Source organism: Cucurbita maxima, unplaced genomic scaffold (assembly GCF_002738345.1).
Source record: "Cucurbita maxima cultivar Rimu unplaced genomic scaffold, Cmax_1.0 Cma_Scf00015, whole genome shotgun sequence".
In the NCBI taxonomy this organism is placed as follows: domain Eukaryota; kingdom Viridiplantae; phylum Streptophyta; class Magnoliopsida; order Cucurbitales; family Cucurbitaceae; genus Cucurbita; species Cucurbita maxima.
In genome coordinates, this window is record NW_019272031.1 from 2,980,180 (window position 1) to 3,003,605 (window position 23,426).

Consider the following 23,426-nt stretch of genomic DNA (forward strand, 5'->3'; position numbering starts at 1 on the left):
GGAGCGTGTTACAAATGGTTTAATAGCTAGACACCGGGAGTTGTACCAGTGAGAACCCTAAGCCTCAAAGGGGAGTAGATTGTAAGATTCCACATCAATTGGGAAAGAGAACGAAACCATTGGTATGGAAATCTTGAGGGGAAGCCTGGTTATCCAAAGAGTACAATATCTGCTAGCGGTAAGCTATTCAATCATTTTTCGTTGGTATCCTTTGCTTAATGACCATATTAGAGGTAAGCTATTCAATCATTTCTCGTTGGTATTCTTTGCTTAATGACCATATTAGCAGAATTAAGAAATGTGACGTTTGCTATTACATGCATTCATGATTGCACACTACTTCAAATGTTCCATGGCAACCTAATGGACATGGGAATTGGTATTTTGAACTGCTATCATGTCTTATGAACACTAACAACTGCTATCATCTTAGATGCCTCGTCTTGTGAACGCGAAGAACTGCTATCATCTTAGAGATGCCTCGTCTTGTGAACGCGAAGAACTGCTATCATCTTAGAGATGCCTTGTCTTATGAACACGAAAAACTGCTATCACCTTAGATGCCTCGTCTTATGAACACGAAGAACAAAGGGGGAGAATAGTAACAAAACAAAGGTGCAGCTTAGTAACACGAAGACCAAAGGGGGAGAATAGAAACAAAACAAAGGTGCAGCTCATAATTATTCCAAATGGTTATGAATGCAATTGTTGAAGAAAAATAAGACTGCCTTCCCTACAAAAGCAATAAATTGGTCTTCCAGTACAAAGCCAAAAGCTGGGGATTGACAGAAGAGAGAGAGCAAGCAGAGGTGAAAATAATGGAAGCATTGACCAACAACAAAACCAAGAAAAAATTGCTTGGGGAAGGAAGACCCTATAAACTACATCAATGTTCATCATTCTGGTCATTGCTACCTAGCTTCAGCTTTCGCCATGGACGTCCGATGAGCTCTTCCGCCGCCGCTGGTTATGTCCGGCCAACCGCTTCCGACAGCTTCTTTTTGTTAGATCAAACTCCATAAGCCCATGAAATCTCCATTTCATAGAGGAATACAAATGATGTATCTTTAGTTATCCATAATATAATCGTAGCTTAACGTGACCAAATGTTTGATACTAGAACAATTCACAACTAATATGGCTTTAAACACCATTAAAACCTAAATGTACCTCATAAAATCTTAAATTTATCAAATCCTACATACAATTTTGTCTAATACTCAATTATCAAAGTCCTTAGATGGAAAGCAAGGGACTACGACTGGAGCTCTATATTAGTAAGAGTTGCATTGGATTTGTTGTTCCCGTCAATTAGTATCTGACTCATGCCTTAGACTAAGCTATGTTGGTGCGTAATTCTGAGTGACAAGTTAAAGTGATAAGCTTGATGCGACGGTAGTCATAGTGCCGTAATTGAGTTTTATCAGAAAGAAAGACAGGATGTTCCTAAAGGAAGAATTAAGCTCGATAAGAGCATATTGAAGGACAACGTCCCATTAGTATCATAATTTTTTCAATGAAACTGAAAGAAAAATCATGTGTTCAAAGTAGACTATATCCATCTATTATTCGTATGTCGTTCCTAACTATCTATTATTATCCCTAACTTTGTCAGATATATGACATTATTAATCTTAAATCCTCAATTTCATCATAGAGATAGAAGAAAATTAATCATGTTATTTCCTCATATGATTAATTTATTTTCATGTTAGCTTAAAAAATGGCTTAAACCATAGAATTAGAAGCAGATCTAAGATTAGGGTTTTGATCCAAAACTACCTGCTGCATTGTTGGCAGAACCGTTGGTGGATTCCGGCAACCACAACCGCCGGAGCTTTGGCATGAAACTCACAGACCTTATGGCGGCGATGGTAGCGCTTCGAACCCGACAGATCAGCACTACAATTATCCGCTTGACACGACGGTGCTACCGCTACCGCCGCCGCCGCAGCTCCACCATACCCAGATCCTGATCCTTTATTAGAACCACCACCACCCACAATTTTTTTCTTCTTATTGAAATCCTCACCAAACCCTAATTCTCCATCACCGTCTTCCTCCTCGTCCTCCTCTTCCTCTTCCTCCTCGTCCTCCTCCGTGTCGTAGTAATTTAGTCTCCGTTTTCCATCGGCTTTTCCGGTGGCCATTTCAAAAGAGAAAGGCAGAGGCACAGAGAGTAAGAAGAGAAAGAATTGGTTGGTGTTGGCAAGAAAAGAAGAGAGAAGATTAGGAGTATTAATATTACTACCAGAGGCAAAGGACCACAAACTCCATTTTTTGAGTCATTTTTCCCATCTTTAGCCATAAACATTTATCTATAAACAATAAGGGCAAATGGGGTTGCTAAAAAAATCATCTTTTTCCCCTTTTCTTTTATAATAGTAAGGTTTTTGAACCAATAATGTTCTCCACAGACCTTGAGCAGCCAAGTTGGAGTACACAATTACTTTAAAATATATCTTAGAGACCTATCCCCCACTCACTTATTAATCTTTGCAAAATTTGTCTTCCAAACAAGTTTGGAGTAGTTCAACTCGAACATAGTGGGTCAACGTGTGCATAGCTCGACGAGTTTTTCAAAGATTTGGTGGTTTTTAGAGTGAAAATTTGGGGGAGAGTAGTTGTGAGATCCCACATCGGTTGGAGAGGGGGAACAAGGGAACGAAGCATTTTTTTATAAGAGTGTGGAAACCTCTCCTAGCCGTTTTAAAAACCTTGAGGGGAAGCTCGAAAGGAAAATTCTAAAGAGGACAATCTATGCAAGTGGGTTTGGGTAGTTATAAATGGTATCAGAGTCAAACATCGAGCGATGTGCCAGTGAGGAGGCTAAGCTCTGAAGGGAGGTGGACACGAGGTGGTGTACCAGCAAGGACGCTGGATCCCAAAGGGGTTGGATTGGGGAGTCTCACATTGATTGGAGAAGGGAATGAGTGACAGTGAAGACGCTCTGGGTCTCGAAGGGGGTGGATGGTGAGATCCCACATCAATTGGAGAGGGAAATGAAACATTTTTTTATAAGGGTGTGGAAACCTCTTCCTAGTCTATGCATTTTAAAAACCTTGAGAAACCGCTCGAAAAGAAAATCCTAGAGATAGACAATATCTGATATCAATAGGCTTGAAATGTTACCCTAATGAGGGGAAGTAGAGATATTATATATAATATAAATGAGATGCATGAATTGGACCCATTTTGTATCCCATCTCTATCTTTATCTATCTTTATTTATGACAGTAATTTAAAATGAAGCTGCTCTAGGGAATGGTTCTTTCTGTTCATTTTCTGTACTGTGTCAATTGTGGAGTGAACCCTAGAACCCTAGTTCTAATTCTAAGATGATCTTTCGAGTTTATAATAGTAAAAAAAAAAAACGATACTAAAAACTATTTACGAGGTTTAATCAAACCATATATGAGGCTGAATGGATTCAAAATATAGTTATGTTCATAAAAATAGGTATCAAACATGGGTTAATAATACCACAATAATGAGTTGAATGTGTATTTAAAATGAAAAAGAGTTTGATGGAAACCCTAAGAACAGCAATAATGAAGAAAAAGAGATATAAAATTGGACCCATTTGTACTGGCTAGAGGGATAGCTCACGGTGCAGCACATTAGAGCTTTATGCTGAGTGGGTCCAAATGGCTTTAAGTTCATCTCAGAGTCTGTACTTATTTACATTTTCGGAAGCATTAATTCACTCAAATCTTACCCAAATTGTACTGGGTCACTGATCTCATACATTATTATATATATATATCCCTTCTACGTTAGTTATATTTCTTCGTTTGTAATTGTGGACTTCTTCATCGGGATAAATTGTCCTTCGAACAAAGTACATCTCCCCAATCGAAGCATGACTCTCCAATTGAGGATTCTATTGACATAACTTTGGTTTGGACTTCCTAAAAGACCTCATACTCATGAAAATAGTATTCTTTGATTATAAACCCATGATTATTCCCTAAATTAGCAGTGTGGGACTTTCATCCAACAATTTTAAGAGAAAAAATCATTTATGCTACTCAACTATGAGTTGTGTTACTTACGACTCAAAACTAATAATCATATTAGCTGAGATTTTAATTTTTCATAAAGTGAATCAATATAAATCATTTCTATCACAAATTTATCGATCTTAATTTTATGTACATTATTTTAGGTTCAGTTTAGCTCGCTTCTAGCCTAATTTATAAAGAAAATGAAAATACGTACATTTCTTCGTACTCTAAACCTTGCTACAACCCAATTCTCATGGCATCCGAGCTAACTTAAGCAGTAGAGGTGGTGCTACCGCACTAATATGTAGTTTCTTATTATTTTGCAGGTCATGCACTCACCTCACCAAACAAATTTATCATTGTTGTCAATAAAGATTAGGTGAGTTTTTCTTACGTCTAGATTTTGACAATAGTTGGTACAGATTATGAAGAAGAAAGCTTGATTGTAAAACTTGCATATTGGTATAAATCAATTATGAGACGATTAAAATAGAGAACATCAAGGATAGAAAATATGAGAAAAGAACTCTTTAGCCTCATTACTAGTTGATCCTCAGTGGAAATCAAATAGTAAAGTTGTGAGAGAATCATGGTATAAACAATGAAATATACTGATACAAATAGTGTCAAAGAGTCCTAACACGAGTTGAGCCGAAAACATGGTAATTCCTCATCTAAGAAACCAAAGAAGGACTATGATAAAATAAAAATTTATAATAAAATGACGTGTCGAAGTCGAGGTAGAGGCGATGCAAGTGTGCAATTGTGTAGCTAGCATGGGAGGTAGAAGTATAAGGAATGCCTCTTCATTGCTTTGCGGAGGCTATCTTTGAGTAGCCATGTGCACCGTTGTGGGCGCGTGCTGTTGTGTCTGGCATATACTTGACACACTCCTTCCCCTCTTTTCAGCTTACCAAGTGTGTTGAGTAGGTTGTCATCCATTCTTAACATGTTGAAAGCCACATGGAAAACACAAAAGTGGAATGCCACAAGTTACCAAATTATCTCGAAATTGATAAAAACCTAGAAACATCTTAACGGAGTTCCTCAATCGATCTTAAGAATAACCCAAGATTTGTCTCGGAACACTTAAGCTTAAAAAAAGCTATAGTTCTACCTGAATGCAAAACACGATGAAAACCTAGAGTCAGTCCTCTCCACAATAGTATGATATTAGTGCACGACTAAGTTGACTAAGTTTAGGGCATGACTCATGGCTTTGTTTTGGACTTCCCCAAAAAGCCTCATACCAATGGAGTTAGTATTCCTCACTTATAAACCCATGATCATTTCCTAAATTAGCAGATGTGGGACTTTCATCATCCAACAAGTCCTATACGATTTGACGGACGATCATAAAAATAATCCAATACTTACTTTGGAGCAATAAAACATAAAGAAGCTCACAAGGAATAAATTTGATCTTGGCAATACTCAGCAAATTCGGCTCCGAACATGTAACTTAAAATAATAAGTCAAATCACAAATCTTAGATAGGAAAAATGGGCTGATTTTATATTGGAGTATAAAACCAACAACAAAAGAAATAATGAAATTTTGCACATAATGGACTAGAGAGAAATTGGGCCAAGGTCCAAGTTCCCTCCTCGAATGTGTGAACGACACACTCCACGATCTGTGAGATCACTGTCCGATTTGGTTTGACTTATTTCTAATCTAATTTACACAAAATAGGAGAAAACTCTAAAGGATTCGTGGGTAAGTATATTTATTTAACCTAAAGAGGGTATAGTATTCCTTAAACCCTAAACTTTGGGGCACCGAGTCGAAGCTGGTGTGGTAAGCATCATACTGATGTGCAACTTGTTTTATCGATGACCACACCAATCGCGCTCCCATGCATTTGCACCACTCTCGTTCTTGGTCGCAACCATCACATAGCACTCTCTTGCAGCCGCATGCACCATGCTACTCACTCGCCACTCTACTCTCACTCTCGCTTGCAGCCACCACATCGCATGTCTCTCGATCTCGCTCGTTGCTTGTTGCACACATGTTACTCTCACTCCCATGTTCACACCCAACCATGCTCCTAATATTTACAAAAAAAAAAAAAAATAATAATAAAAAAAAAAAGTTTGGTGAGATTAATAACTATTTTACTTTATCAATAAATTAATATTTTACATTAATAAATATAGAAATTATAATACAACTGTTTAAGGGGCCATTATTGTAATAAAAAAATAATAATTAAAATGTCTATTTATTGAAAGTTGTATGCGAGTACTATCCCCACATAGTATCCTTGGGGCATTGGGTCGAAATAGGTTGGACCAGGCCCATTGAGCTCGAGGTCAGCATTTAGGCAACGGCCCAATAAGGCCCACAACCAGGCCTACATCCAAGTGTCGGCAAAAATAAAATGTACCAAATTGCAATTATTTTAATGGGAGGGGCTGAAAGGAAAGATTAGCGGTGGCGGTGGGCGTCCGCCGTACAACCAATCTCAGCCGACCACATAAAATTAGGGGTAAAGTGGGCATGATCAGTGGCTTTTTATGAGAGTAATTAATGCTTATTTATAATAATTAATCGTAATTAACGCTATATTTAATCCATTATTATTTACATTCATAATTTAAATACAAAAATCTTTCTTTATTAGGATATGAATGAATTAAAGATATCCTTTCCCCACATATTACTCTTTGTGATTTTTTCAACTTTAGGTGCATAAATAAAAAATAATTAAATTATAAATTTAATTTTAATGGGTTGAACTTTATTTAATTTATTTTCTATAATGTTCAAATTAATTTCAATTTAAATTAACAATTTTTTTTAAGGATAAATTAATAAAAATACTTTCAAAAAAAAAAAAAAAATTTAAACCCTATGGTTAATTTTGGATAGAAATTGTTAACCATTAGAATTCGAGGCTATTGGTAGTATATATTGTTTGCTTTAACTCGTTATGTATCGCCGTTAGCCTCACAATTTTAATATGCGTCTACAAGAGAAAGGTTTCCACATCCTTATTATATAATGAATGCTTCGTTCTACTCTCCAATTGATATGAGATCTCACAATCCACCCTTCGTGGGGACCTAACGTCCTTGCTGACACACTATCCGATATCTGGCTTTAATATTATTTGTAACTGTTTGAGGCCACAATTAATAGATATTGTCCACTTTAGCCTGCTACGTCTCGACGTCAATCTCACAGTTTAAATTCACGTCTACTAAGGAAAGGTTTTTACGTCCTTGCAAAGAATGTTTTGTTCCCGTCTCTTACAGATGTAGAATTTCATAAATTTGTGCTCATTTATAAATGATTTTCATATTTTTTTGTAACGAACTAAATTTTATTTTTTTTATTAACTAAATTTACAAATTAACTTTAACTACAATAAAGCACGTTTAAGATTAAAATCAAGCTCATAATGATAATTTAAGAATTGGTTATAAAATTTCAAAATTAGATTAAGTAAATCCAAACAAGTTGACGAATCTCACTTGTGATTAAGAAAATCAAACCCTACACCGCCTCCTACGCTAAGTTATTAACAACGAAAATGATGGCTATATTATTATTATTATTATTTAACCATTCTTATCTCTCTTATTAATCAAATTATTGTTGTTATATATATATATATTTTGTTGTGGTGTGATGCTCGAGTTATGAGATAGTACATCAATGAATCGAGACTACATTTGAATGATAATGATCTATATAATGGTTAAGAAATGCTTAAAAGACTTCATAGTTATTATTTATACTAACACTATGCACCTTTTGTGAGATCCCACATCGATTGTAGAAAGGAACGAGTGCCAGCAATGATGTTGGGCCCGAAGAGGGGTGAATTGTGAGATCTCACATCGATTGGAGAAGGAAACGACTATACTGACGACGCTGGGTTCTGAAAGGGGTGGATTGTGAGATCTCACATCGGTTGGAGAGGGAAATGAAACATTGTTTATAAGGGTGTGAAAACCTCTCCCTAGCATACGTGTTTTAAAAATATTGAGGGAACCTTGAAAGGGAAAACCCAACGAAGACAATATGTGCTATCGGTGGGCTTGAGTTGTTACTTCTTTTCACGAGCTTCAAACTTAAGCATGTTTAGTTTGGCTGAAAGGACCGTATTAGTATTTCGGAGATAAAGAATGTCACTTTTGACATCGTACCGTTATATATTAAAAAAAATATATTTTCGACATAGGTGGACGAGGAGGAGCACCTAAATTAGGTAGGAGATATTTAATAAATTGATTAAACAAATCCTAAAGGGATAAATAATTAAATACAATGTGGATAATGGACGACAACAAGGTTACAAGTGCTTAGAATTTCAATTTAACGTAAGCAAATCCTTGTTAAGATCGACATAATGATGACAATTTGATATTTTACAATTTTAAATTCTCTTAGATTAATATATCTTTCTTGCCAACTTAGGAGAGAATATCACCCATCTTCCTCACACTTTTATACTTATAATATAAAATAGTCTACAAATTATTCTAATATAATAGTATAAAGTTTAAGGTACAATAATGATACTTCGACACTTATGAGGTAGTCTACAAATTACATTATATGACTAGTGTTGTAATAGTCTAAGTCCACTGCTAACCGATATTGTTTCGATTTTAAAACGCATCTGTCAGGAAGAGGTTTGTACACTTTTATAAGAAATGTTTCGTTCTCTTTTTCAACCAACGTGGGATTTCACAGACCCCTTCGCTGCCACACTGATCGATATATCCATTTTAGTCCACAAAATCAAAATTCAAACTTTAAAAATAATTTTGATTAGAAAAGATAGAAATAATGAAGAGGAATGAGTGAATAGTGATGAGTCTTGTCATGACCACTAGACATGTTGGTTTCCCACTTGGTGTTTAAATTAATGTTCAATTTGATCGAAGTTTTCAAACTTTGTGAAAGAAACTCATCCATTTCTCTTTCTCATCAAACTACAAAGACTTTCAACTGTATATATTATAGATTGAGAAATGGATATCTTAGAATTTGTTTGATACCCACTCATGTGCATGATTTGTGAGGATAATTTTCACGGAAAAAAGTAGTTCAATACTGAACCATGAAATTGGCTATTATATAGCCTTATCGAATACACTGAAAATAAGAAAATCTAAATCAAATAACTAAATCAAATCTTATTCAAATCTAACTGGGGAAAAATCAATATACTTCTATCGAATCGGGATCAACTAGGACAGAAATAAAGCATTGGGTCGAACTCTTCTTTGGTGTCAAGGTAATAGCTATGAATAGTCATCGACTCCCGGGAAAGGGTAGAAGAATGGGACCTATTATGGGACATACAATGCATTACAGACGTATGATCATTACGCTTCAACCGGGTTATTCTATTCCACCTCTTAGAAAGAAAAGAACTTAAATCAAAATACTTAATAGCATGGCGATACATTTATACAAAACTTCTACCCCGAGCACACGCAATGGAGCCGTAGACAGTCAAGTAAAATCCAATCCACGAAATAATTATTCATTCTTTAAACTAGAACACAAATAGTAATCAGTTTATATGTACGTAACTTTCAATAATTCTCTCAACTTTAAGAAAACATCCAATTTTAAGTCATCATATCAGCTAACTGTTTCTGGGTGCCACAATGCACCAACTCCACCGTGCCAGCCTTTGTGAGCTCTCGAAGGAAATGGTAACGCACATCTATGTGTTTACTCTAACCATGCATTACTGGATTTTTTGAAAGCTTGATAGCAGAGCTACTATCACAGCGAATAATAGTTGACTTGTCTTCATTCTGCCCTAGTTTTTTCAACACCTTTTTTAACCTAACAGATAACGTGATCATATTGGAAGATATGCAGGAGAATGTCGGAGTCATCAAATGCTAAATGAAAATGTTTCCTCCCATACTAATAAAACATGTATTTGTTTGTGAAAAGTGGATGTCGAAATAAGCGGCCGACCAAAATGGGATTAAGATCATTGTCTGAACACAAGGGATATGTGGTGAGTTGTAGAGTTGATGGTGTGAGGTCTCCTCTTATCTGTTTCTTCTTCATTGAACTTCAAAATTCCACGAACTTCGGCTTCAAAAGCGTGCATGTTGAGTTGCTTTCATATTAGCCAGTTTTGGATTCACTTGTCCTGATGCCCTCAAGTCATAGTGCCCTCTTGGGTAGTAGGCCATGCCATTTGGTGGGTTTGTAGGACCCATGTCTCAAAAATGTACCTACATTTTAATGGTAAGTTTGATCTTTAAACTTACAACTAACTTTGCATTTTAATTAGTGGAGGATGGAATTACATTTTCAATGATCTTTTCACACTCTAAGTATTGAAAAAGTTCATGATGTGACAATTGGTGGGTTGGATCCATTCTTCAACTCGTTAGTAACCTTGTCAGATTTCCAACGAGTCACCGAAAATCACCAAAAATCACGTGGTCTAACTTTCCATCAACTCCGTTTTTATTCCTTCTCTTATTTGGCTGAAGAATTGAGTTAAGTTCATATTTTCTAGTACTCTATAATGTTTTTTTTTTTTTTTGGACTTATATAAACATAAGACGATTCTCTATACTATCCATCTGTGTGCATGAAAACTGTAGTAATTCCTTATATGTATACATGAGAGTCGTTGTAATTACTTATTTGTGTGCATGAGAACTATATTAGAGCGTAACATAATTGTCTATGTGCATGAGAATGATAGTAATGATCTATTTGTGTGGTCGGGAATTACTTTGGACTGTGTGATGTGACTTTGAGGGTAGTAACTTATTCAAATAAGAGGAAGGACGTGCAAGGACAGAACGAGAGGAATTGCTAGTTGCTTGAAAGATTGTCAACACGTTTTATTTATATTTCCGCACATTTTCATTATTTATTCTAAAGTTTTGTTGAACTTTTTGTCATTTTGTTTTGCAAACTCAAACCGATTATGAAGTTTTCTATTCTTTTTAAATAAATTTAATGTACTGTTGTTTGATCCGATTCTAAAAAGGTACGAACGTTACAACTCTTGAAATATCCATGAAAGGTTACGTGTTTTTATTTTGAAGCTATATAAAGACATGTATGTTATATTTGTAAAGTAGACTAAAAATGTAGTAGTTTCCTCAGCAGTTTTATGTAGTTTAAATTGCATATCTAGAATCATTTAAGTTTGACATCTCAAACAAGTGTTCTTGTATTTAAGATATTGATTAACTAGATAATTCAAATCTTACTTTCGTGTGGAAATCTCTCATTAGTAGACACGTTTTAAAGCTGTGAGACTAATAACGATACATAACGTATTCAAACGGATAATATCTGCTCGTGGTCAAGAATATTAAAACGGATAATTTCCCGAAACCCAAAGCAAGTTTAATAATATAACATAAGATGAAGGAAGCAAAGTGGTGAGGGAATAATGATGGAATGTTAGGGGAAACGAGAAAATCCCTTGGTTTACTACAAAATCCAATTGTTCTTCACCCTATACAATAATTCCTTGCCCTTTGCTAGCCGAGCTGCCCTCCACATGGCCCTCCAAACCCCTTGTACCCTTCGTTTTTAGGGTCTTTTTTTTCTTTTCTTTTCTTCTAGGGACCCCCACATGTTACTCTCTTTTGTCCCTTAGCTCTTGGAACTATCACCAATTTCATGTCTAAAAGGAATACTTCCTTCCCATGTACAACCCTTAATTCATTTCCTTTTTGCTTTTCCCCTATTCAAAATAGTGTCTTTAGATGCCCACAAAAGTCTTCTAAATTATACCCATCAATAATGCATTTACTATTTAATACTCACTAACCCCCTCTCCTCCTTTGCATATTGGCCCATCCCCCTTATGCATTCCTTACCAAACCCACATAGACATACCCCATATATATATATATATATATCATTATCCTTCCATTCTTGGCCTCGAGTTGGAGTAGGTTACTATTTACCCTACTATTTACTGAGTACTGTAATATTTGAATCTTTATTCGATCCCATCCCTGTAGAAATAAATGAAAATTTTTCTAAAATGGGAGACGAAACATAGATGGAGAAAATGTGAGTCCCACGTTGGTTGGAGTGGAGAACGGAATATTTCTTATAAGGGTGTGAAAACTTCTCGGTAAAGTTCAAAAAAGACAATATTTGCTGATGATTCAGTTCTCGTAGAAATTTCTAAATTTGATGCGTACCACTAACCCTAACTCAAATCTAAACCTATAGCAATTATACCAATAATCCAATTTAATATTTAATTTCCGGCAGTATCTACTTTGTTTAGGTCTAGTTTTATCACATTTACTTTAATGTTTGTGTGTCTAGGTGAATTCATTGATTGATATGATTTCTTTTTTATTTTGTATTTAAAGCCTAATAATTTTTCTTTATAATTATTTTAGTTTTCTCCTTCATTATTAGCTGTAATCCTATTTAATTTCTATTTAGTTATATATCTCAAGTTTAGATTTATTTTCGTTGGATATTTGGTTCTTTTTAGGCTTTTTCTCCGAACCTTCCTCAAAAGAGAGAGATTTTCACACTCTTATACTCGAACCCACATGGAATCTCACAATATTCTGTAAATTTCAGAGATCAAATAGGTTCCCCAAAAACGGTACGTGAAACTTCAACATCATACGGGTCGGTCCAAATAACATATGTTAATATGCTCGAAGATAGTTTAGTATACGAAGATACTATATGTGAAATCCCACCTCGATTAGAGAAAAGAACAAACATTGTTTATAAGAGTGTGAAAAAGTCTCCCTAACCGATACGTTTTAGAAACTCGAAAACAACGCAAGGGTGAAATGGTGGGATTATGGTTTAGATGCTTTGCATTGGACATTGAGCTCTTGGGATTCCCCTCTGTATATCTTTGTTTTACATTCATTATAAAGTAAAATGTTACGCAGTAAAATGCAAGAAAGATAAAAATAAAAAATAAAAAAGAGCATCTCATCTGTAATATTCTTCCAACTTTATTTCCCTTTCTTTTTTATTGGATTTCTAAATGTTTCTCTCTCTTCACTCTTTCACTGTTCATCAAGAGAGTGAGAAAGAGATTATAAGTTGTTATTATATTCTATATAATCATCAAATTAATCCCTTTGAATTCCTCTCCCAAGCTCTAAGAAAATGGCTCTCATCTCTTCATCTGCTAACCAATACCCACAAGTAAGTAAAGTTTCCACCTTTTTTGTCTCTCTCTCTCAAATTATTAGCTCCAAAATTGACCATTCGCCATTTGATTTTTGTTCCTTTCCTCTTGGAATGGAATAAAATTTGTGTTTCTAATCAAATCCGTGTTGTTTTTGTTCTTTGTTTTCCATATAGATGAAGAATCATCAATCCAATTTAGATCATAATGATGAACATCATCAAAAGGGTTTGAATCTTATGGGATCTTCTTCTAGATCAACAATGGTTAAACAACAACAACCACAACAAGAGCCTCTTAGATGCCCTCGCTGTGATTCTTCCAATACCAAATTTTGTTATTACAACAATTACAGCTTGTCTCAGCCTCGTTACTTTTGTAAGGCGTGCAAGCGCTACTGGACACGTGGTGGCACTTTGAGAAACGTCCCCGTCGGCGGTGGCTGCAGGAAAAACAAGCGTCTCAAACGATCTACCGCCACTGCCACCGCTACCGCCACCACTCATTCTTCATCGTCCCCAGCACCGGATTCCACTTCTTCGTCTTCGACTTCTTGTGCTAATAATATCTTTTATGGCTCGGATCTGAACGTTCCGTTTTCCGGGTATGATCATCTTCAACCTCAATTAAATGCTCTTGGATTAGGGTTTTCTTCTACTAATATGGATCATAGGGATCTTCACGTTAATGGGTTCAATTCAAGTTTGGCTTTTTCGAGTTATTTATTTGGTAACCCATCTTGGAGTTCTAAGTTCAGGAATGGAGTTGGTTCAAGTGTTTTTGATAACCTAGATTCTCCACCGTTTGATCAGTATCATGTGATGGGATCCAACGGTGGAGATCAACTGAAAGATGAGATGAAGAGATTGGATTGGAATCAGCAAAATCAGAGTGATGAAATTATTGCTCAATCAAATGATCCAAATTGTCTTTATGCTAATTGGAGCTCTCAAATTTGGAATGATCCAACGAATCTTGGTTCATCAATTACTTCTTCTCTCATTTAGAGAGAGAGAAATTAATCAAACCCCACCTTGATTTCTTCACTAGATTTTAGAATTTCTTCATTTCCCCTTCTTTTCTCTTGTGAAATTTAATGGGTTTTGTTTAGTTCTTAAAAAAAAGGCCAAAAAACGACCAAATTTGGGGATCGGAGTGTTCATGTCAGCAGCAAAAAGGGAAAAAGTTGGAAAAATTTTCAATTTTATTTCCATTTCCCATATGGGTTTTGCGCTGAGAGGAACCTCGGATCCCTTTATGAATATGATCCGCCATGGAAGGGATCAATTGAAGCTCTCAAGAAAGTTGTAATTTTTGGTTTGATTTCAGTAAGTTTGGGTTTTGTTATGTTGCCTTGTACATATTGGGGGAGAAATGTAATTGATTTTACACTATTTTCAGCAGCTTTGTGGGGTTTAGTGGGGATGGTATATGTTGCTCTTCCTCAGTCAAAGATCAGCTGAGTAAGGAATTTGACTTTTTTTTGGTGTTTTTTCAATTTTTGTGTTCTTGGTGGGGCTGGGTATAATGGTGTCATGGTATAGAGAGGAAAGGGGAGATTTGGGTCCTTGAAAAACCTTTGTATTGATCACTTAATTCAGCTCATCATATGGTTTGATATGAAATTCATAATGTTATATTAAATATATTATAGTTTTAATATAACGCTATAAAATATTTTTATACCAACGTATATAAGTTATAGTTTCATACTCTCTTATAACATTTATTATAGCTATAAAAAAACGTTATGAAAAATCTCAAAATTTTAATAACATGGGCTGTCATGACGGGATAACATTTTTCGTAAGCTATTGTATCTATTATTTCTTGTAGTGAGCTTTCTTGTTTTTTTTATTGTTTAGTTGGTCTTTTTGATAACGAATTGGAATTCGATTTTTGTTTTTGAAAATTGTACTTAGTTTCACACGGTTTTTACGTGCCAAATTTTGAAAACAAAAATAAGTTTTCAAAGAAGCTAAATTAATAAAAATACTCTTAAATTTTATGGTTTGTTTCAAACAATACTTTTAAACCTTCAAAATTTTCATTAATACCCTTCAAATATTTTAAAAAGTTAAAAAATGCCCTTCGAAAATCGTCATAATTTTATTTCAAAAATACTCTTGAACTTTTAAAAGTTTCATTAATACCCTCAAATTTTTAAAAAGTTCAAAAATACCCTTATCATTAGTACGTAGTTCCACCTTTCAAGAATATCCATGAACTTTCTAAAGTAATATCAATACTCTTTAACGTTAAGAAAAAAATTTAAAATATTTAATTAAATTTTTATCGTTAGTACTCTCAAAATCGTAGAGAGGATTGGATGACTAATTTAAGAAATGATCATGTTTTTATAATCAAAGAGTACTATCTTTATTGGTACAAGCATTTTGGGGAAATCCAGAGCAAAATCATGAGAACTTATGCTCAAAGTGGACAATATCGTATCATTGTGAAGAATCGTGTTCGTCTAACATAGATGATTAATGTTATTTTCAAAATTATTAGTGAAAGTTTTAAACAACCTTTCAAAAACTATTAAATTCAAAATCCAAATAGAAGTTGTTGTTGGATGATGAAAGTCCCACATCGGCTAATTTAGGGAATGATCATGGGTTTATAAGTGAGGAATACTAACTCCATTGGTATGAGGCCTTTTGGGAAGCCCAGAGCAAAGCCATAAGAACTTATGCTCAAAGTGGACAATATCATACCATTGTGGAGAGTCGTGTTCGTCTAACCGTTAGAAATAAAAGAATTATAAATAAGAGCAGGCACAGCCGACATAGGCAATGGACACATGGAAATCCTGTCTCTCAAGGTCCTTGTCTTTTACACATAATGACATTTCATATATACATAAATTAAAACTTCAAACTTATGACATTTTTGAATGACATTCTTCATTCATATGAACAAAAAGACACACACATTGTGTCATTTTTTGTACGAGTATTACGTCCAAAACTAGATAAACACCAATTCATTTCGATTTCATTCAAATAGCTTGCTATAAACCTATGATAACATGTCATGTCTTCATTTCTTTTTTTAAAATTGCACAAAACACCTTTGAATTTTAGTATTTCTTACCATCAAGCGTTTGTCGTTTTTATATTATTTATAAATAGTCTCTTGAACTTCCTCGTATATTGTAAATCATATCTTTGAATTTTTAATTTGATCTTCTCGTTACGTATCGCCGTCAGCCTCACAATTTTAAAATGCATCAATTAGGGAGAGGTTTTCACACCCGAATGCTTTGTTCTTCTCTCCAACCAATGTCCTTACTAGCACACCACTCAATGTCTAACTCTTATATTATTTGTAACACTCCAAGTCCACCGCTGACTGATATTGTCTGCTTTAGTCTATTACGTATCTCCGTCAGCCTCACAATTTTTAAACACATCTACTCGAGAAAGGTTTTTGCATTTTTATAAAAAATGTTTCGTTTCCCAACTAACGTTGGATCTCACAACGTTAGCAAGATAAAATATTGACCGATTTAAAAAATTACAAAGAGTATTTGATCAAATTAAAAGATTTGAGGACTTCATTGCAATAATCTACAAATTATAGGGGTAGATCGTAAAATAAAATGGGTTGGTGTTATGAGAGAAATTGGGAGCCGACCACTTGTTTGTGTGGTTATAAGAATTGAAATGTCCACAACATCAATCAAATCAAAGTCAAATCGATGGACCATATTGTTCTTCCCATGCATCTGTCAGCTACAGCATTCTGACCTACCATTTTTACCTATTAATCGTTAGAAATTTTGACTCAGACAATGGTACGATATTGTCCATTTTAAACATAAGCTCTCGTGACTTTGCTTTAGACTTTTCTAAAAGAACTTATAGAAATGGAGATGTATTCCATACTTGATCATTCTCTAAATTAGTCAATGTGGGACTTCCTCCCAACAATCCTGAACAATCCTCTCCATCAAACAAAGTACACTATAGAGAGTCTCTCCTGAAGCCTATGGAGCTCTTGAACAAAGTACACAATTCATTCGACATTGAGTCACTTTTGACTATACCTTCGAGGATCACAACTTCTTTGTTTGACATTTGAGGATTCTATTGACATGACTAAGTTAAGGACACGACTCTAATACTATGTTAGAAAGCTCTCATGGCTTTGCTTTGGGTTTCCTCATAAGACCTGATACCAATGGAATTGTATTCCTTATAAGCCTATGAACATTCCCTAAATTAGATAACGTGGGACTCCTTCCCAAAATCCTCAACCATTACCACTGCCTTTATGTGAAGGATATGAACCGAAGAAGAGGAATAGAAGCTTAGTTTTTCGATTGAATAAGTCTCTATATGGGCTTAAACAATCACGTAGATGTTGGTACAAACATTTTGATAATTTTCTAACTCGAATCAACTTCAAAACAATCACTTGAATGTTTCGATGACTTTCCAACACTTCAAGCTCATAGTAAAAGACTCTCTTTAATGGAGAAAATTTGTAATAGACCAAACCCACCACTACTAGTTATTGTCTTATTTGGGCTTTTCCCACAAGAGGTTTCTCTCAATGTTTTAAAACGCGTCTACTAAAAAGAGGTTTCTATAGGAATGCCTCAGTTCCCCTCTCCGACCAATTTGGGACCTCACAATCCACCCCTTGGAAGTCCAGCGTTCATGCTAGCACACCACTCGGTGCCTGGCTCTAATATCATTTATACAGCCCAAGGTCACTGCTAGCAGATATTATCTTATTTGAATTTTTCCTTCAAGATTTTCAAAACGCATCTATTAGAAAGAGATTTCACACCTTTATAGAGAATATTTCGTTTTCCTCCGACCAATGTGAAATCTCATAAAATTCCTTACTTTATTGTACAAGCAACTTATTGTAAACCATAGTTTGCACTAAACCCGAACTAGCTCACCGTTCCAGCTTGGTGAGCTGGTATATGGGTAATCCCCGTAAGAGCCACTGGGAAGCCAAAAAGTTGGGTGTTTTGGTACCTAGTTGGTATTCAAAAGAATGGACTTTTTGTTCAAATATCCTAACTCAATAAATTTAGAATTGGTGGGTTACTCTCATCGAACACCATTTTTTTCTTTCCTTTCTTTCCCTCTTTATATTTATGCAACGCAACGTACTCGATTGAGCATCTGACGGCCTTGACATTCTCTTATAATCCTTATGACATGACCATGCTACCTCTTAAATTACTTGAGTAAAGATCATCCCACAAATCAACCTGAGTTATTTTGACATGTTTTATTTTTACTCACATGTGTTTTGGATAATTTAGGGGAGATCACCAAATATAAAATTGTCTAAAAGATAAGAGATTAACACCTATTCTTTTGTAGTTTCTAAGCTGGATCTTTTGTAACTTCAAATCATTGTGTTCTGTTTTTTATCTTTTTGTTCTTCGTATTCATTATGTAGATCAAACGTGCGAGTTTTATGTGTATTTTGTTAATATGGTAGTAATTATTAATTATTTAGAATATCATATCCTTAGATTTAGTCTCGTTTGAATGTGTTATTGATTCACTCACACACTCATCCTTAATGATAATGATAAGTATTAGTATTGTTTCATATTCGTTGGACACCCAACAACTTTCTCGATCTCTATGGTTGATGTCACTAATATTACTCAATCGAGAGACATTATAAAAATCATAAATCATGTGATAAAGTTTATTTATTCAAAGTGATTGTTTATTATAGCATTTCATTAGAGAAGAAGTTTGGCCAAATCCAAATACAGTGACCCAATCAACAATTTTCCAAATTTACGTGACATTCATCAAAGTTGTGATAAGGTATGTCTAAAAAATTAAAATTTTATTCTTTCATAAATTACAATTCTCAATAGGAATCTGATTTCATTTCATTTTGAATCGACTAAACTGGGAATTATTGACAGATCAAGATCATTCACGAAGAGCCAGTTTTGAAAAGGATCTTTCATGGTGGTGGCAGACCCAAGCAAGAATATTTTTAGCTTACTCACAAACCCACTTCATATTAACTAGTTGATTTTTAACGATAAGATTCTCACTCAAAAAGTTGATTTGATTCATTATATATGAATCGATCGAAATTGGACTTGACGTGATCAAACACAAAATTTTCGAACCCACAAAAAAGAAAAAAAAATTGTAGTTTGCAATAATTGATATATATTCTTTGAAACTACTCTTTGTTAAGGATCATGAATCTCCACAATGATATGATATTGTCCACTTTGAGCATAAACTCTGATAGTTTTGTTTTGTGCTTCACCAAAAGTGTTCATACCAATGGAAATGTATTCATAAAATGGTATCAGAGTCATGCACTTAACTTAGCCATGTCGAATAAAAATGTTGTGAGCCTCCGTGTAGTTACGAAAAAAGGGTGAAGCCTAAATTAAGGGAAGACTGTTCGAGGACTCCAAAGGCCTCAGAGGAGAATCATGAATTTAGGGAATAATCATGAGTTTATAAGTAAGGAATAAATCTACATTAATCCGAGTAATTTTAGAGAAGCCCAAAGTAAAACCATGAGTGCTATTACTCAAATTAAACAATATCATGCCATTATGGAAACTCACTCGTAATTTCTAACCGCGTTCAAGAAGGATGGGTGCTTGATTCTTTGTTATGATCATCACCACTGAAACTCCGATGAACCCAACTTTGCTCCGGTAATCCAAACGAATAAACCCGCGGATCCATAGCCGACTGATGAATTGCCTCCGACGACGGAAAATACCCACCACCCAAATAACAAGAATTCTTGAAAACTCCGACAGTTTCCACCTCCAAAGAAGGCGGCGCATTTTGGGTCTCCGGTGAAGGCTGAATGGCGGCGGCGGAAGAAGAAGAAAAAGAGGGCACTGGTTTTTGGCGCTTGGCCTTTCTACAGCCGCCGCCGATGGGGACGTTACGTAGAGTGCCACCTTTAGTCCAGTACCTCCGACAAGACTTACAAAAGTAACGAGGTTGGGAAAGGCTGTAGTTATTGTAATAACAAAATTTGGTGTTGAGAGACTCACAGCGAGGGCACTTTTCAGTGCTTTGTGGGCGAGCTAGTGTGGGTTTCATTTCTTCGTTTGCTGTTGCAGCTCCTTGCATTATTTTGAGAGCTTCCAGATGATATCTAGCTCTTCATTTTTTGGTGTGTGGGTTTTATTATATTGTAGGTATTGTGTTGCGTAGATTTGAAGGGAAGGTGTTGACTTTGGAAGTTTGGAGTGTGTCACAATCGTAGTCATTCATACGTCAATTAATTGAAACTAGAATCATCGGTGCCACAAAGGAATCTAGAATCTAATGATCGAGTCGATGCATAAAAAACATTCACACTATTCACCGGTACAGTCTCTAGATCGGCTACAATGAAAGGGTTAGCCGAAAAATGGTTATTGGTTCAAGGATTTGATTGGACCCTGAAATGATACATTGGAAGAATCTTTTGGCCCTTCTGATGTCAATAAGTTGATTTTGAGCCGGTTCGACCAAAAATGCTATGCTTACACAATACTACCCCTCCTCTTGAATCCTAAAAGAGAAACGGTATGTACAGCTAGTCCTTGTTTTGAATTGTTTGTTGACACGGACAAAAAGGAAAACCTCTGAAATTATTTCAATATTGGACCTTGGACATCTAATAATTGTGAATCGAATCTCTTTAGAGAGGAGATCTTTTGTTTGTCTCATGGTAGCCTAACGTTGAAGAATCAGCGGATATGTCTCATCTAATAAAGAGACCCAAATCCTAACAGACCCGCTAAATGGTGATTCAACATCTATCTATATCTTGGAACCAAGCCAATTTTGGAGCAGATCAAAAAATAAGATTGGAAAGAATCGAGGAAATGCATAGAAAAAGTTTTTAAAAAATACTTAGAAAAAAATTCTAGGAAAACAAATGTTATATGCTAGTGATTAATAAAATGATACAACTATTTATAGCATATAACTCTCCCGTAAAAAGATTTGACGACTACTTGTATCTCCCTATAGTATATTACGAGACAAATTGTCTCAGACAAATTTGAACATCAGAAATGGCAAAATGTCAAAATGTTGTATGCTTATAAAATTAACAAGAAAATAAAATAACCATATGACAATAGACATGTAATGAAAATATGAATAAATGGGTTTGTCATACGCATACGGCTATGAGCAACACGCATGATAATATCAATGTTGCCCACTTAAGATCTTCAACTTACTCATAGATAATCTTTGCATTAGGGAGCCATTTCTAACCACAAAGAGCTCTTGAATGTTACATCATGGCTTATCCGCTTGTCATGTTCTTTTGGAGATGATCTCTATTACTTCTTTTTCAAAAGTATTGTTCACCGGGACGGGATGTCGTGTCATTTCATTGTGTCTTATATCATCTAAATCTGGATGGTAGGCTTTCAAGTTAATTATGTGAATAACAATGTGACACTCTACCTTGGAATTATAGTGTCATGTGTTTTTCTTGAGACTTTCATGTTTTACTCACAGTCCACACGTGCGAGTATGGACTCACTAGTCGGTTCGCTCATTTCTTGGGCCTTTTTTTGTCGTGCGAGCATTCTCTAGTAGCTGTTGATGTCGGACACCTGTTTAGTGTTGGATCGGTAATGACAACACTAGAGGGGTGAATAGGGTTTTAAAGGTAAAAGTGTTTAAAGGTGATAAAAAAAAATTTTAATGATGAAATTTTTTATAAATAAGTAAATATGATAATTACTCGAACAAAATAATTCAAGTCAAAACAATAATCAACTAGAACATGCAATAAATCACAATAATAATTTAGAAATTAAATAGGAAAGAGTTAGCGAAAATGACACTGTAGTTTTATAGTGGTTCGGTCAAACTCGACCTACTCCACTCCTCAAGCGCCTCTTGGGAATTTGAATAAAGAACTTTCTTGACTCTTTCACGGATCATAGCCAACACCGCTCTTTTTATGAGTTCAAGAGCAAACTCAATCCTTCCCACGACATAGAATCAAACCAATACAAGGATTTGAGTTTGATAATAACACACCACAACTCTCTCAAGAGTAGATTTACAATTTGGAACACTCACAACTGCTTCCTCACAATACAATAATAATCCCTCTCAAGAATAAGATGAAGAGAAATAAACTTGTAAGCTTGGAGAGAGCAACAAACAATGAAGACTTTGAACAAATGCGGATTGGAGAATTTATGGAAGTTGTGTGTTTAAAATGTGGGGAAGTTGATGAGTTTATATAGAGAAGAAAAGTGGCAAAATGTAGGAATTAATATTAATCATTGGATTTTATTAGGAATAATGGGGAAGTTGATGAGTTTTGATTTGTCCATCATTTTGATTTTGCTGCCACATCATCACGTCATGGCATGTTGTCTCGACTCTAATTTCTTCTTTTTAGCTCTGATTTGAGTAATTGAAAAGTCGTTGTAATCATTATTCTCGACCTTATACTGTGGACAGTTCAAAATACTTAAAATAGTTAATAATTAAAAGTAGGTTTGTTATCATCAAAACATCAATCAATTAATAGATTGAAATTAATTAAAGTCAGATCAAGGGCTAAAAAGCCAGCATTTAGGAATAACAACAGTCGCAGCATCAGGATAAACATAATGAACGTTTTCCTGTTTTACTATTATAACACTATGATAAACACAATGATCCTTTTTCTATCTAGCTATTGCAGCATTATGATATTCATAATGATCGTTTTCCTGTCTCGTAACACGCGTCCATACCACCGTAAAAATGGGTATCCCGCAATGCATGAACACAATAATCCATGAGATCAATTAATTGATTGAAATTAATTAAAGTGAGATCAAGGGCCAAAAAGCCAACATTTAGGAATAACAATCGTCGCAGCATCAGGATAAACATAATGATCGTTTTCTGCTTTACTATTGTAACAATATGATAAACACAATGATCCTTTTTCTGTCTGGCTATTGCAGTATTATGATATTCATAATGAACGTTTTTCTCAACATTTTTTCATTTTTATTATCATTTAATACAACTCCCACAATGATCATTTTTCCGACTGGCCGTTGTAGCATTATGATATCCATAATGATTGTTTTCCTGTCTCGTAACACGTGTTTGTACCATTGGTATCCCCCAATGCATGAACACACAATAATCCATGAGGTCCCAACATTTTTCCATTTCATTATTATTTAATACAACTCCGCTAACGTTTCGTACATATCATATCGTTTTTCATATCATTTGAGGAGCTTTGTGATACTTAACTAACCAGAGAAGATT

At 35.0% G+C, this 23,426-nt stretch overlaps 2 protein-coding genes across 2 annotated transcripts; one reads left to right on the top strand and one right to left on the bottom strand.

Annotated features, from left to right (window-relative positions):
* Positions 1 to 651: 651 nt before the first annotated feature.
* Positions 652 to 2,277, bottom strand: LOC111490194 (squamosa promoter-binding-like protein 3). The gene is made up of 2 exons (XM_023138716.1): positions 1,783 to 2,277; positions 652 to 1,033 (listed from the first exon to the last, which is right to left on the bottom strand). The coding sequence occupies exons 1-2, from the start codon at positions 2,148 to 2,150 to the stop codon at positions 922 to 924; spliced, it is 480 nt and encodes a 159-aa protein (XP_022994484.1). The 5' UTR covers positions 2,151 to 2,277; the 3' UTR covers positions 652 to 921.
* Positions 2,278 to 13,019: 10,742 nt separating this feature from the next.
* Positions 13,020 to 14,781, top strand: LOC111490162 (dof zinc finger protein DOF1.6-like). The gene is made up of 2 exons (XM_023138674.1): positions 13,020 to 13,166; positions 13,326 to 14,781. Exons 1-2 carry the CDS (start codon positions 13,128 to 13,130, stop codon positions 14,154 to 14,156), a joined length of 870 nt encoding a protein of 289 aa, XP_022994442.1. The 5' UTR covers positions 13,020 to 13,127; the 3' UTR covers positions 14,157 to 14,781.
* Positions 14,782 to 23,426: the final 8,645 nt, after the last annotated feature.

Bases quoted from the DNA above. Each gene is read 5' to 3' on its own strand.
- LOC111490194 (XM_023138716.1), bottom strand. From the start codon at position 2,150: ATGGCCACCGGAAAAGCCGATGGAAAACGGAGACTAAATTACTACGAC. The intron at 1,034-1,782 runs GTAGTTTTGGAT...TATGAAATGGAG, and splicing joins TTCTGCCAACAATGCAGCAG to ATTTCATGGGCTTATGGAGT.
- LOC111490162 (XM_023138674.1), top strand. From the start codon at position 13,128: ATGGCTCTCATCTCTTCATCTGCTAACCAATACCCACAA. The intron at 13,167-13,325 runs GTAAGTAAAGTT...TTTTCCATATAG, and splicing joins CTGCTAACCAATACCCACAA to ATGAAGAATCATCAATCCAA.